The following is a 12,917-nucleotide window of genomic DNA, read 5'->3' on the forward strand; positions in this document are numbered from 1 at the left end:
CCAAATAATGCGGTCATTTCCATCCGATGCGCTAGGAATGAGAGCAGCTTGGATCCTTGCAACAGCTTGATCATTGAGATATTGACGAATATAGGGAAAGTTCCATTGACCAATATTGCTGTTCACGAAGGCACTAACAGGGAGATCCAACTCCAAACCTGTTGGAGTACGAGTAGCCAGAGAGGCAAGACACTCAGTTAAACCCAACCAATTGTCTGTCCAAAATAATGCATCATTACCGTCTCCAATCTCCCATTGCGTTGCTTAAAGAAAAGATAGCCAAAGACTACACAGATTTTTCCAGAAGTATAAGTCATATGCTTTATGATTTACTTCCCTCCGAAGATCCAAACCTCTCTTATATTTACTTGTTACAACCCGAACCCACAACGAATCGGGCAAAGTAAGTATCGTCCATGCAAGCTTGTGAAAGAAAGCCATATTTTGGACACTAAGGTTAATCACCCCTAAGCCACCCATGCTCTTAGGCTTGCAAATATTATCCCATGCAACCAGATGAGATCTCCTTTGACCATTTTTATCACCCCAAATAAAGGAATGCTGCAACTTCTCTATTTCATCACAAATGGCTACAGGAAGCAGACTGTGTTGCATTTGAAGTATAGGAGTTGCTGAAATAACGGAGTTGGAAAGAGTAATTCGACCGGCAAAAGATAAAACCTGGTTACTCCAACCAGATAACTTGTGCCTAATTCTTGCAACAACATCAGCATAATGGTCTTTAGTTACTCGACCATGTTTCATCATGGACCCAAGATATCTCCCTATATTGTGAGTTTGCTTGAAGACACACACATTTGTAATATCATCTGCAATGTGAGCATCTGTATTTTTCGAGAAAAAAATACTAGATTTCGGAATACTAACCTTTAGGCCAGACATTGAACTAAAAGTCTCCAAGCAATCCACTATAACTTTGATTTGATCTAGAGAAGCTTCTGCAAACAGCATCAAATTGTCAGCAAACATCAGATGGGCTATCTTAGGACCTTTTGATCCCACGGAGATTGGCTTCCATCTCTTATTGTCAACCGCATCTTGAATGAGATGAGACAATTTTTCCATGGCTAGAACAAAAATGTAGGGAGATAAAGGATCACCTTGACGAACTCTTCTTGAATGAAGGAAGTCACCTGCAATGGCTCCATTCCAAAGCACTGAGACCTTATCGGAGTTGATACAATTCATGATAATATTTGTGAACCAGTGTGGGATTTGAATTTCATCCAAAACTTTACGAACAAACTCCCAATTTAACATATCATAAGCCTTTTCCAAGTCGGTTTTAATTGCCATGAAACATCTTCTTCCTCTCATTCTACGCATTGAATGGATCAGCTCTTGGGAGATGATGATGATGTTGTCCTGGATATGTCGTTTAGGAACAAAACTAGCTTGGAAGGGAGACACCATCTCTTCCATTAGGGGCTTCATTCTGTTAACCAGAATTTTACTGAGGATTTTATAAATGACATTGCACAAAGAGATTGGTCTGAGCTGCTTAGCACTTTCAAGTCTCTTTACTTTTGGAATGAGGACCAGAAGAGTCGAGTTCACAAGGTGAATCAGATTGGGATTCTGAAACATCATGTTAACATCCTTAATAACATTCGTCTTAATAAGACTCCAATTCTTATGAAAAAAGGCAGCTGGAAAACCATCTTTCCCTGGAGCTTTTGACCCATTGATACTAAAAACAGCTTTTGAAATTTCGTCATCCGAAAGATTACGAGTCAGATTAGATAGCAGATCATCGTGCAGAAGGGGCCAAGTAGTCTTTGTTTTCACCCAATCACGATTAAGGACTTCCTCACTAAACAAGTTGCTATAGAAATCTGTTACCAATTGATGAAGTTGTCTAGCTTCCTTCACCCAAATCCCATCAGAATTTTTTAACTCCAGGATCCTATTCGAACTTCTTCGAGTAGCTGTTTTAATGTGATAGAATTTGGTGTTTCTATCCCCATCATTTATCCATTTCACCCTGGCTTTTTGAAACCATAAGATCTTCTCTTGTATGAGAATCGCATCAAGGTCCTTCTTAACCTCCTTTTCTCTAGATTGGAGAGATAAGTTGGTATGATAATCAGCATCATTCTGAATTTCTGCAATACTATGTAATAGGTTAGTCTTCATGTTGAAAATGTTGCCAAAGACTACCTTGTTCCATCTTTTTAAATTTGGAGTCAGATCATGCAGATTCGTTCTAGTGTCTTTCACAACATTCCAGCTCCTAGCCAAATACTGAGTAAAGTTATAATGCTCCATCCAAGCAATCTCAAAGCGAAAGGGACGATTTTTCCAACCTGTGTCCAAGTTAGTCAAGTAGACCAAAATGGAACTATGATCGGAATAAATTCGTGGAAGAACCTTAACGCCAACATCAGTAAAGGTAGTCTTCCAACTTACATTAGCACAGGCTCGGTCCAGCCTCTTAAAAACACAATCAAGATGAAGAAACTTTGGACCCTTCCATGTAAACCAAGGACCTGATCCTCCAAGATCCAGCAGCTTGCAATTATGAAGAACATTTGCAAAATTGGAACATCTGTTTAAGTTAACTCTACAGCCATCTTTCTTCTCATCATGATTTTCTATTTCATTAAAATCCCCAGCCACCAACCACGGCCCATTACAATGGAGACTAATGTTTAGCAGATCATCCCATAGCTCCTTTCTATTTTCTTCCCTAGGACTCGCATAAACTGTCGTGCAAGAAAAGGAAGGAACATGAAAATTCTGAACTTTAAAATGAACAAACTGGTTCGTGTGATTAACAATTTCAACGAGACCAGTCTCATCATTCCAGAGGATCCAAATACCCCCTGAGTAACCTTCTGCCTCTTGAACAAAAGCATGCTTAAACCCAGATTTTCGGATAATGTCAGAAGCTTTTTGAGCACTACACCGAGGTTCTAGAATCACTACAATTAATTTGATTAACCATGAAATTAAACATGGATTATGAGATAATTATATGATAATTATTATGGAAGTTCAATTATGCCAAATAAGTCATGTAGGTACAAAAAGTACTATTATGTAAATTATTAAGTTGATAAATTAAAGGATATTAGATATAAAAATGATGTCATAATAATTTAACTATAATTAGAAAAATAAAAATTTAGTTAGGTCAAAGTTGGAGAAATACCCATTAATAGGACTATTTTAAGTCAAAAGTCAATGAAAATGCCATGTATGCTGTAACACCCCGTCTGCAGCTGATTAGTTAATATACATATGGTATAATAGCGTGTACAAAATATGAATTAATCAGAAGACTTAACATAAGTATTACCTTTAATTATTGTAAAAAAACAGATAAACTTTTTCTTTTATCCAAATACTACTTTGATTACGTTATCTTAATGAATTAACATATTTGCTATCATTCCCCGCATTGCTACACATAATTATTGTATATGTATAGTCCTGTACTTGTACAAATTTCTTGAATAGTCTACCTATTTCTATTCTATCTATACTTATACTTGACAGATATATTCCATCCAAATATGATCACATGGACCATTCTGAACAGAAACCTACGGACAATATAAAGGCTATAATACGGATAAATCAAAAATCCAATAATACAGAAAAATCCAGACAAAACATAAATCAACATTGTCATACTTAGAATTCATCCATGAATTCACACAAAATCTGGCTCAGTACCAGTCCTGAACACAATTAAACCTGCGAATCTTAAACTTATAGCAGATAAACACACATATATGAAATACCTCGTATGCAGAACTATGGTTTAGAGCCAATACATAAATACATGCTAAAATTCATAACTTCATAACAAATACTCAAAATAAAGGCTAAATATGCCTTTCAAAATGATAATAACTATCAACTTGTATGGATATTACACATGCCTCAAAATAAGTATATACAATATACACACAAAACTCAAAACACATAATCTAGCTCCAATTCTAGCCACTCTGCACAGGCTTCTTGCCCTAAGATGACTGATCAACAACTGTTGGAATACCTAAGATGTCTGAGCAAACCAATTAGTTAATTATAAAATACAATATAGGAATATAAGGGAGGATCAGAGGTGAAGTGCATCCTGGCTACAGTCTTTTTACAAATTTTAATCAAATTCATATTTTCTTTCCATTCTTGATTAATTCTTGCATGATTTTTAATATTCTTGTTTTTAAAATTCTGTTTTTTTAAAAATCCCAAAATCAGTTACTTTCACAATACAAACAAATTTTCTTTTCCAACTTAAGGGGAATAGTTGAATTAATACTTGGTGCATTAATCCTCGAGGGAACGATCTTTACTTATCACTTTTATTACTTGAAACGAACGGTATGCTTGCCGATTTCGCAACACCTAACGTGTCCAAATCTAATATTTTTTTAAAATTAACGTGTTAGAATATCGTATCATGCCGTGTCTCGTATCTATATCAGTGCAATATATGTATCGAGTACTTCACCTTTAGTTTTGCCCTGTTTAGTGCTATGTTTTTAAGCAAATTAAACAGACCCATATTTATAGATCAACACCTTATATCTGTATATCACACGGGTTGATATGACAAATAATGTGTTAAGGGGCAGGATCCTTTGACACCGGTGTCAAATTTAAAGTTTGACACCTCATATAAGAGCCATTAGATAAAAAAAGATCAACGACTCTGATTTGTAAGCATGTGACACCATTGATCTTCTTTGATCTAACGGCTCTCAAATAAGGTGTCAAACTTTAAATTTGACACCGGTGTCAAACTTTAAATTTGACACCGGTGTCAAAGGATCCTGCCCCATGTGTTAATTTTATTTTTAAATAAAAATTACTTAAATAACCATTAATTAATAAATAAAAGTTGGGTGAGTGAAGATAAAAGTATTATTATATAATTACTTCATTTAAATTGATCGACACAAACAATACACTCACAAGAATACACTTAGAGCCTGTTTGGATTCTCTTCTTTTTTAAGCTAGAAACTACTTATAAGCTAAAGTTAAAAAAAGAATTTAAAAAAAGGCTAAAACTTGTTTGGTAATCACATAAAAGTTTTAGCTTAAAAGTTACTTAAAAACACATATTTCAAGAAAATTATCTCTCTCTATTTTTATAACTCTTCATTTTAAAAAAGGCATACAATTAAAGAAAAACAGATAAGAGCTAAAAAAAAACTCCTCCTAGAAGCTTTTAGTTTTCAGTTTTTTCTTTATTATAAAAAAAGAGCTTTTCATTATAAGAATTTTTCCCAAAATCTGTTTGACCTAACTTATGTTTGTAAGTAGCTTCCAACTTAAAAAAAAAAATATAAACAGACACTTACATAAACACGACACATTTTTTAATTCGATTGCTTTTTCGCCTACATGAACATGAATACGAAAAATTCATGTCATGTTTGGATCGTAATGAAAATCATCATCCCTAATTAGCCCTTGCTTTGAGCTTCTAGAAAGTGTCTTTATTGCTATTTCTTGCCCATCTAGTGATTGTCTTTGAAGTGTTTGTTTATTTAATCATATCAACAAGCGTAACTTTGATCAGAAAATATTGAGAAATTTGAGATGAATATACTGTTACATTCAATAGCATGAATAATGTACAATCCCATAAAATTCAAATTCCTAACCAAGTGATCACGAGCTATAGTATCATATAATAGAACAATTCAACCCAACAAATTAAGATGGGTTTTATATTAATATCTTTAAGGATTACTTGTTAAAAGTATTTAATATTTTAAATATAAAATATTGAATTAAATGTTATAAATTTAAAATATATAAGTATTTATTATTTTAAAATTTGTTGTTTTAGTTTTCTTAACTAGCAACTCACATTATTAAAAAAATGGTTGGATTCGGTTAATAAGTACTTTTGAAAATTAAGGCATATATTAACAAATAAAACATAAAGTATTTAATATTTCAATATTTTAAAAAATCAGTTAATATTTTTTAAAATATTGAGATAATTTAATAAAACTAATAAATAATTTTTTAATTCCTTGACATATATCTTAAAAGAATATATTCATAATTAATTTTTAATTCCGTAAAAATACGCTTGGTCGACATACTTCAAGACGGCAAAAAGCATCACTGGGTTTCTTGTTTTTTGGGTTACTACGTATGAGTGAAATAATTTAATTTGTTTCATTTTTTGTTTTGGGGACGGATGCGGAGTAATAAAGCATATGTGTATGGATTACTTTGTCTTACGAGATTGGCTTTTTTACCCTTATAACCCTTTATTATTAATTAATTACCGATTTGACCTTGATTTTAAACTATTTCAAAAATTTAACCCCCTCAAAAAACATAACACCAATTTGCCCCTGTTTGACCGTTGACCACCAAGCCTACCCGGGTACACCCCTCTCTACCCGGGTATTTTTTGAAAATTTTTGTCTACCCGGGTAGGGAGGAGTGTACCCGGGTATTGTTCTTCGCACCTGAGAAATTGCTTGAATTATTTACCCGGGTAGAGAGGGGTGTACCCGGGTAAATTTTGAGAATACAGATATTACTTTGTATTCCATCTATGTGGTGCAGAACTATACATGTTGGTTTCTCACTTTGAAGCTTGTTGGACTCGCTGTGTTCCGAGATTGTCCAGGAAGCTATTCAAACAATTATATGTATATCAGTAGAATGCAGCATGTAAATATAAACGAGTCAATTGTTAACACCCCTACTCATAGTGTCCCCTGAAGAAATTTGGTCATTAACCTATCTATTAGTAACCTATCTATTTTACTATAATTAGTCATCTGTGAGATTGGCATTTTGGATATAACGCTCTATAAGAAACACCAAAGATGTGCTCTTTACTTGTTCCCTCTCTCCCTTCAAGAACCTAACCATGCCCGAACACTCGTTCACCACTTCGCCAACCCATCACCGATTTCGTGGATCAAGGGTTACGCCACAAGCTTTCCTCTTCCACCTGTAGAGTGTAGATCTGATGTTTAAGAAATTGCAAAAAGAAATTAACCCGGAAACTGAATGCAATAAAGCATCTGTGTTGTACTTTACCATTCAACAGGTTATGATTATTTACCCGGGTACATAATTCAAAAAAAATTCAGATTCAAGAAATATACCCGGGTAGGGAGGAGTGTACCCGGGTAGGTAAAAAATTTCAAAATATACCCGGGTAGGTAGGGGTGTACCCGGGTAGGCTTCATGGTCAACGGTCAAACAGGGGCAGATTGGTGTTATGTTTTCTGAAGAGGTTAAATTTTTGAAATAGTTTATAAATAGAGTCAATTTGGTAATTAATTATTAAAAAAAAGGCTATAGTGGTCAAAAAGCCTACGAGATTTGTCTAATAATCCTAAGCGGCTAATGACCAAAGCTTCCTTCTATTTCCTTCTTTATGGCAACTCATGATTCATTGTTCAATACTTCAATTCATTTGGTGACTTCATTGTTCAATGCATTCGTTTCTGGTTCTGCTCACATCTCATGCTGCCGTGCTCTCCTTAATCACCGGTATTTGTTCTTTTCTCTTCTTCTCATTCCTGCTTTGCACCATCTCTGATCTGTTGAATGTTTTTCTTTTTTAATTTTTTTTAATTTTTTTTTTCTATTCCTGCCTTTTGATCTGTTATGTGTGTGTGCCTGTCAATGCTAACGCATAACGTCAAAATGAGAATTCAACTTACAACCTATTCGATTTCGATCTATATTTAGGTACAGCTGTTCTAATTAAAACATTCTAGGTATCTTTAATTATTCGGAACTGTCAAATGATTTGGACCAGTCCAATCCACGTGCAGTGAAAATAATGATCCTTGTACGATGATGGCATAGATGCATCGTCAATCTGTAAAAGTCTCTTCATTGCTTTTTTAGTTTCTCTGGAAGAAAATATGGCACAAAACCAACATGTGGTTTTGCTCTGATTTGAGAGCATCATCAATTTTCAAAATCCATCCTCCGAGTTTTGCTAGAACTTCAGCCGGGTAATGAGGAAGCTTATTAATTAATTTTCCCTAAATCTTAACAAGTAGAAATCAGAAATTGATAATTTATTGCTCTTTAGAATTTAAAGTGGAAGTCTGTGTTCATAAATGCAGCTCTCCCAGTTGGGTACACAATGGTAAAATTATCTTCCATAAATACTAGTATTTGTTACATCATTTAAGGAATGATGTTCTTGCTTGCTGTAAGGAAGTTCTGACTCTTCCACAACCACATTGATGAAGAATGCTGACTGCTTTGGTTGGGGAAGTTGTATTGTATCATTTGATAGAAAAGAAACAATATCTGACATGGTAGGTCTGTCTGTTGCTTGAACTTGTACACACAAGAGGCCGATATGAATACATCTCAAAACTTCATTGTGTGTACTTAATTCATTTAATGCTGGGTCTACTAGCTCGAGAGCTCTACCTTCATTCCAGAGCTGCCATGCCTACAAGAGTCCCACCATCCACACACACACAAAAAAAAAGGAATAAAATTCTTATCCATCGATAATGATAAGTATAAATTTTAGGAACTAGCCACTTGGGAAACTTACATATCCTATGAAGTTGAGTTGGCAATCTGAATGATAGTGACAACGATTCTTCTTGCCACTAAGAATCTCTAATAGCAGTACACCAAAGCTAAACACATCTGTCTTAATAGACACTACACCATATATTGCATACTCTGGAGCCATGTAACCGCTGCAAAGATAGCAACTTGAAAGAATGTTTGCTTGGAGATAAATAGAAGACAGAAGATGTTGAAAATGCATAATCATTTATAAACTTACTATGTACCAACAACTCTATTTGTGTTTTCTTCTGATACACTTTTTCCAAATATTCGAGCTATGCCAAAGTCAGATATTTTAGGATTCATCTCTTCATCAAGTAATATATTGCTCGCTTTCAGGTCCCGATGTATCACCCTTAGTCTTGAATACTTGTGAAGATAAAGAAGTCCTTGAGCAATGCCTCCAATGATGTTCAAGCGTTTTTTCCAGTCTAACAAATTCTTTCTAGTTGAATCTGTTCTGAAGTAAGGATGCTTATTAATATGTTATGCTATATGCTAACATTGGCCAGATTCTTAATTTGTTAAGATAAAAGACAGCCTACCAAACAGGTAGAAGTCTAAGCTCTTGTTTGGCATGTACTCATAGACTAATATTCTTTCATCATTCTGGATGCAGAAGCCTAAAAGCTTTACAAGATTAGTGTGCTGGAGTTTGGCCATGAGTTTGGCTTCATTCTTAAACTCTATTAGCCCTTGTCCCGAACTTTTAGAAAGTCGCTTTATTGCTACCTCTTGCCTATCACTTAGTATTCCCTGAAAGTGTTATTATATCAATTCCTATCCAGATGGTTTCAAATTTAAGTATGCAGAATCGCAGATACTACCTTATAAACAGGACCGAAACCACCCTCTCCTAGCTTATTAGCGGCTGAGAAATTGTTTGTGGCTGCAGTTATGCTTTTGAAAGTGAATACTTCCACCTCGTAGCTTGTGTTTTCCTTTTCCTTACTTTTTCTTGCTTTGCCGTACACCGTCATCGCATTACCTCGAATCTCATCTAATAGCTTCTGCATCTTTTGTCTATTCACTAGTTGTGTGACATGAAAATATAAGTTATAAAAGACCTTAAAGGCTTAAACTCATAAAAAACCGTTTTTAAAATTTATAATGTGGTAGTTACCTTTTTCTTTATATTTTCTCCCAAAGTCACGGCCTAAATAGAAGATCACAGTTATTGCAAGGGCTGCTACCACCCCAATGATGAGCAATATCCACCACCTGTTTACTGCAACTCACAGGAATATTATTTTCAACTCTGAAAAGGTTGCTGAAACAATCTTAGACGGAGGGTTAGAGGGTTTATGACTAATGACTTCTTAATTATATCCTAGCCAGGTACCTGAAAATACATCCAAAGTATCAAGAGATATAACCAATTGATTTGGAGCCAGTTATGAGTAACCTGTATTTGTTATTTATTGTGATTACTTCTTATTCATGATCAACTATATTCAGTCAATCTGAACCCTTTTATTTTTTATTTTTCTAATTGGAAATCTTAGAGCTGTAAAAATGTTGAAGGAAAAGCAACCTTTTCTTTAATAAAAAATATATAAAATTTTGAAGAAAACTGGTAAAACAAAATAACAACCTTACGGGTTGGGAATCTGGCCATACCTTTGAATTTAATAACGTGGATTGTCCGTGCTTTTGCCCCAGAAGCTTTAATGAATTTCGATCCTTCGCCCCATATCCGGCAACCGGTATTGCTAATGTGATTTGTTGGGGCATACGCTTCACAGGAACAGTTGTTCCTACAAATGATCTCACAGCACTGTGTATCAATGCTCACGCCATCATAAACTTTGATACCATCCGTGGACATGTGACCTAAACGTTCCACGAAGCCACTGTAGCGGCTTCTGCATTTGGGAAGGCTTTGCTGTGTGCAAAGAGGACTTACTTGAATGTTGGTACTGTAGCCACTATTTTTATCGGAGAACCTTGACCACAACATCACACCTCCATAATTTGGTGACTCCTTTACTGCTGGTAATATCGTGGATATTAATACATCTGCTGGAACATAACCACTTGTAGCTGATGCTGAATCTGCTGGTAACCCCAGAAATATTTTCCCCACTTTTAATGATGTCGTCCATTTTTTCCAAGTATGCACGAAGTTAGTGAAATTTCTGTGTGTATAATCGCATGCAGGATTGTTGTAGAATAGTACCCAAACATAGTCAAAAAGGCCAGTATCAAGGGCCGTACCCAACTGTGCATCAGGAAATAAGCACTGAGGTGCTGCAGACAAGTACACTTTTTTGTGTGACTTAAGGTAACGTGCAAGGTCTTCCACGTGTGGTACATATTGTTCTATGTCGAAATCAATGCCATCTAATATTGCATCGCCAAATGGGCGTGATGACGAGGAGCCACCCAGGAAATTGTCCCACAAATAATCTGAGACATTTTTAGCATCAGCTGAGGAATTTAGATTATAGCTACCTTCTGCCCCTCCGATGGAGAGCATCACCTTGATCCCTTGCTTCTGGCAATTCTTAATATCTCTTCCAAATTTAGTGCACCCATTAGTAAAAGAGTTACAATGACCAGCGAGATTGATATGAGAGGGTTGGCCATATCCGAAGGTGGGAAGGAAGGCTATGATTACATATGAGTATATTCCTGTTTCACATGTTTTAGTTAGGCTTCCCTCATCTTCGTTTTGACCCCAGTAAATGGCAACGTCGTCGTTGGCTTCAGAGGGCTCAAGTAGGAGTAGGAGGAAGAGGAATAGCAATAGGAAAATTCGGGGCATCCTTCGATATGGTTGACCATGCGTATTCAAACCAAAGAAATCAGACTCATCAGTGTGTGGTGTGGAATTTCAACTGAAATATGTTTCATTTTCGTTCGAAACGTAGGTTGAATCCCAGTCTCAGAATCTGTTTTCATGTGCCATCTTTGTTCATTTCGCGCTGTACTAAGTTTCCGGCATTGATCTTGTGTGCAAGCTTCGCTTGAGTATAATACTATGGACTCTGCTTCACTATTGTAAAAGATTTTCAAGCTACCAAATCATCAATGACAAGTTTTGCTTGTTGCATAAAAAGCGAGATGTATTAGTTGGCAAGTCAAAGTCACCCTACGTTGTAATGTATTCCTAGGTTAACTTTTCCACTTTTATTGGCAACTTTGTTTCAATTTTTGGGATGCCATTAAATACGATGATTTTGATGAAACTAAACTAAAAATAAAATATACAACAATTTGATGAAAATTGCAATGATTTTGTTATGGAGCAAGGTGAGCCTGCTGATGAGTAGAATACAAGCGAAAAGAAAGAGATAAATAAGGAGAAATTCCAAAGGCTAAATTACAAATTATTGGAACAATCATAACTATTGTTTGTTACGAAAATTAAACATGGGAAATATGTTTCTTAGCACGAGACAATGTAACACACAGAAAAATGAGTTAGATCTATTAAATAGAAGAGAAAAAGAAAAAAGTTAGTCTTATTTTTTTTCTATGTTACATGAGATAATTTATTCCAATATGAGAAACATATTTTCCATTAAATATATGGAATTTGCATTTATCATTTCACATGACACAAGAAAGTTTCCTATACACACAACATTTTGTGAACCCACACTTTTTGAAGCAAAAAAAAAAAAAACTATGGCATGCAAAACGAATCTCTATAACATTACACAATCACTTTTCCTACAACATAACTCTTATAAAACCCTAAATATATACAATAAAAGATAAAAGACAAAAGTGACATTATGTTCTCTCAAGTGCTAGACAAGTAGACAGAAATCAGTTGCTTCCACACAGTTGCCGCTGTCTGCACTTGCAGACACAAGCTTGAGAATTTTTTTTTTTCACAGGATGGGAGATTTAGGAAGATTGAAAAGAAAAAAATAAACATAGGCCCAACCATGGTAGTTAAAATCGAGATCTTACCTAAAATCGGAAAGAGGATAAAAAATCATAAAATGTAAAATCTTAACATAAAAAACATCGTAAAAAATCATAAAATCGTAAAAGTGTTTGGAATTTTGATGAAATCATTTTGATTAAAAAAATTTGTAAAATCATAAAATCACATATTTAAATCAGAATTTTAACTAACATGGACTCAACCCAACCAACCCCTATAATTCTTTTCTTTTCTTGTTTATATATTTTTTAATACATTTAAAATTTCTTTTAAAAAAAATCTTCGGGGGCCCCACCCTAAGTCTGCAGACATAATTTTTTTTCTGGGTCCACCATTGTCACCACCATCTTCATCTCCATCGCCTCCTACCTTCTTGGGATATATATGGGCTTATCGTTTCTCGAGTTGCTTGAGATAATTTTATCTTCAGCTACTAAATCATA

The 12,917-nt window shown here is 34.9% G+C and overlaps 2 protein-coding genes across 2 annotated transcripts; both read right to left on the minus strand.

The window, feature by feature from the left end:
• Positions 1 to 8,133: 8,133 nt before the first annotated feature.
• LOC133285373 (cysteine-rich receptor-like protein kinase 10) lies at positions 8,134 to 9,720 on the minus strand. Its single transcript, XM_061482582.1, has 5 exons — positions 9,401 to 9,720; positions 9,119 to 9,329; positions 8,791 to 9,028; positions 8,551 to 8,701; positions 8,134 to 8,442 (listed from the first exon to the last, which is right to left on the minus strand). Exons 1-5 carry the CDS (start codon positions 9,587 to 9,589, stop codon positions 8,134 to 8,136), a joined length of 1,098 nt encoding a protein of 365 aa, XP_061338566.1. The 5' UTR covers positions 9,590 to 9,720.
• A 183-nt stretch (positions 9,721 to 9,903) lies between these two features.
• LOC133285374 (hevamine-A-like) lies at positions 9,904 to 11,597 on the minus strand. The gene is made up of 2 exons (XM_061482583.1): positions 10,168 to 11,597; positions 9,904 to 9,915 (listed from the first exon to the last, which is right to left on the minus strand). Exons 1-2 carry the CDS (start codon positions 11,338 to 11,340, stop codon positions 9,904 to 9,906), a joined length of 1,185 nt encoding a protein of 394 aa, XP_061338567.1. The 5' UTR covers positions 11,341 to 11,597.
• Between the last annotated feature and the right edge of the window lie 1,320 nt (positions 11,598 to 12,917).

The sequence above is a fragment of the Gastrolobium bilobum genome, unplaced genomic scaffold (genome assembly GCF_033153095.1).
Source record: "Gastrolobium bilobum isolate Gb01-03AN ecotype WA unplaced genomic scaffold, APGP_CSIRO_Gbil_v1 utg1211, whole genome shotgun sequence".
NCBI classification, from domain to species: Eukaryota; Viridiplantae; Streptophyta; class Magnoliopsida; order Fabales; family Fabaceae; genus Gastrolobium; species Gastrolobium bilobum.

Coding starts and splice junctions, on each gene's coding strand:
- LOC133285373 (XM_061482582.1), bottom strand. CDS start 9,589: ATGCAGAAGCTATTAGATGAGATTCGAGGTAATGCGATGACGGTGTAC. Junction 9,029..9,118: donor CTTAGACTTCTACCTGTTTG/GTAGGCTGTCTT, acceptor ACTTCAGAACAG/ATTCAACTAGAAAGAATTTG. Junction 8,443..8,550: donor AACTCAACTTCATAGGATAT/GTAAGTTTCCCA, acceptor GGACTCTTGTAG/GCATGGCAGCTCTGGAATGA.
- LOC133285374 (XM_061482583.1), bottom strand. CDS start 11,340: ATGCCCCGAATTTTCCTATTGCTATTCCTCTTCCTCCTACTCCTACTT.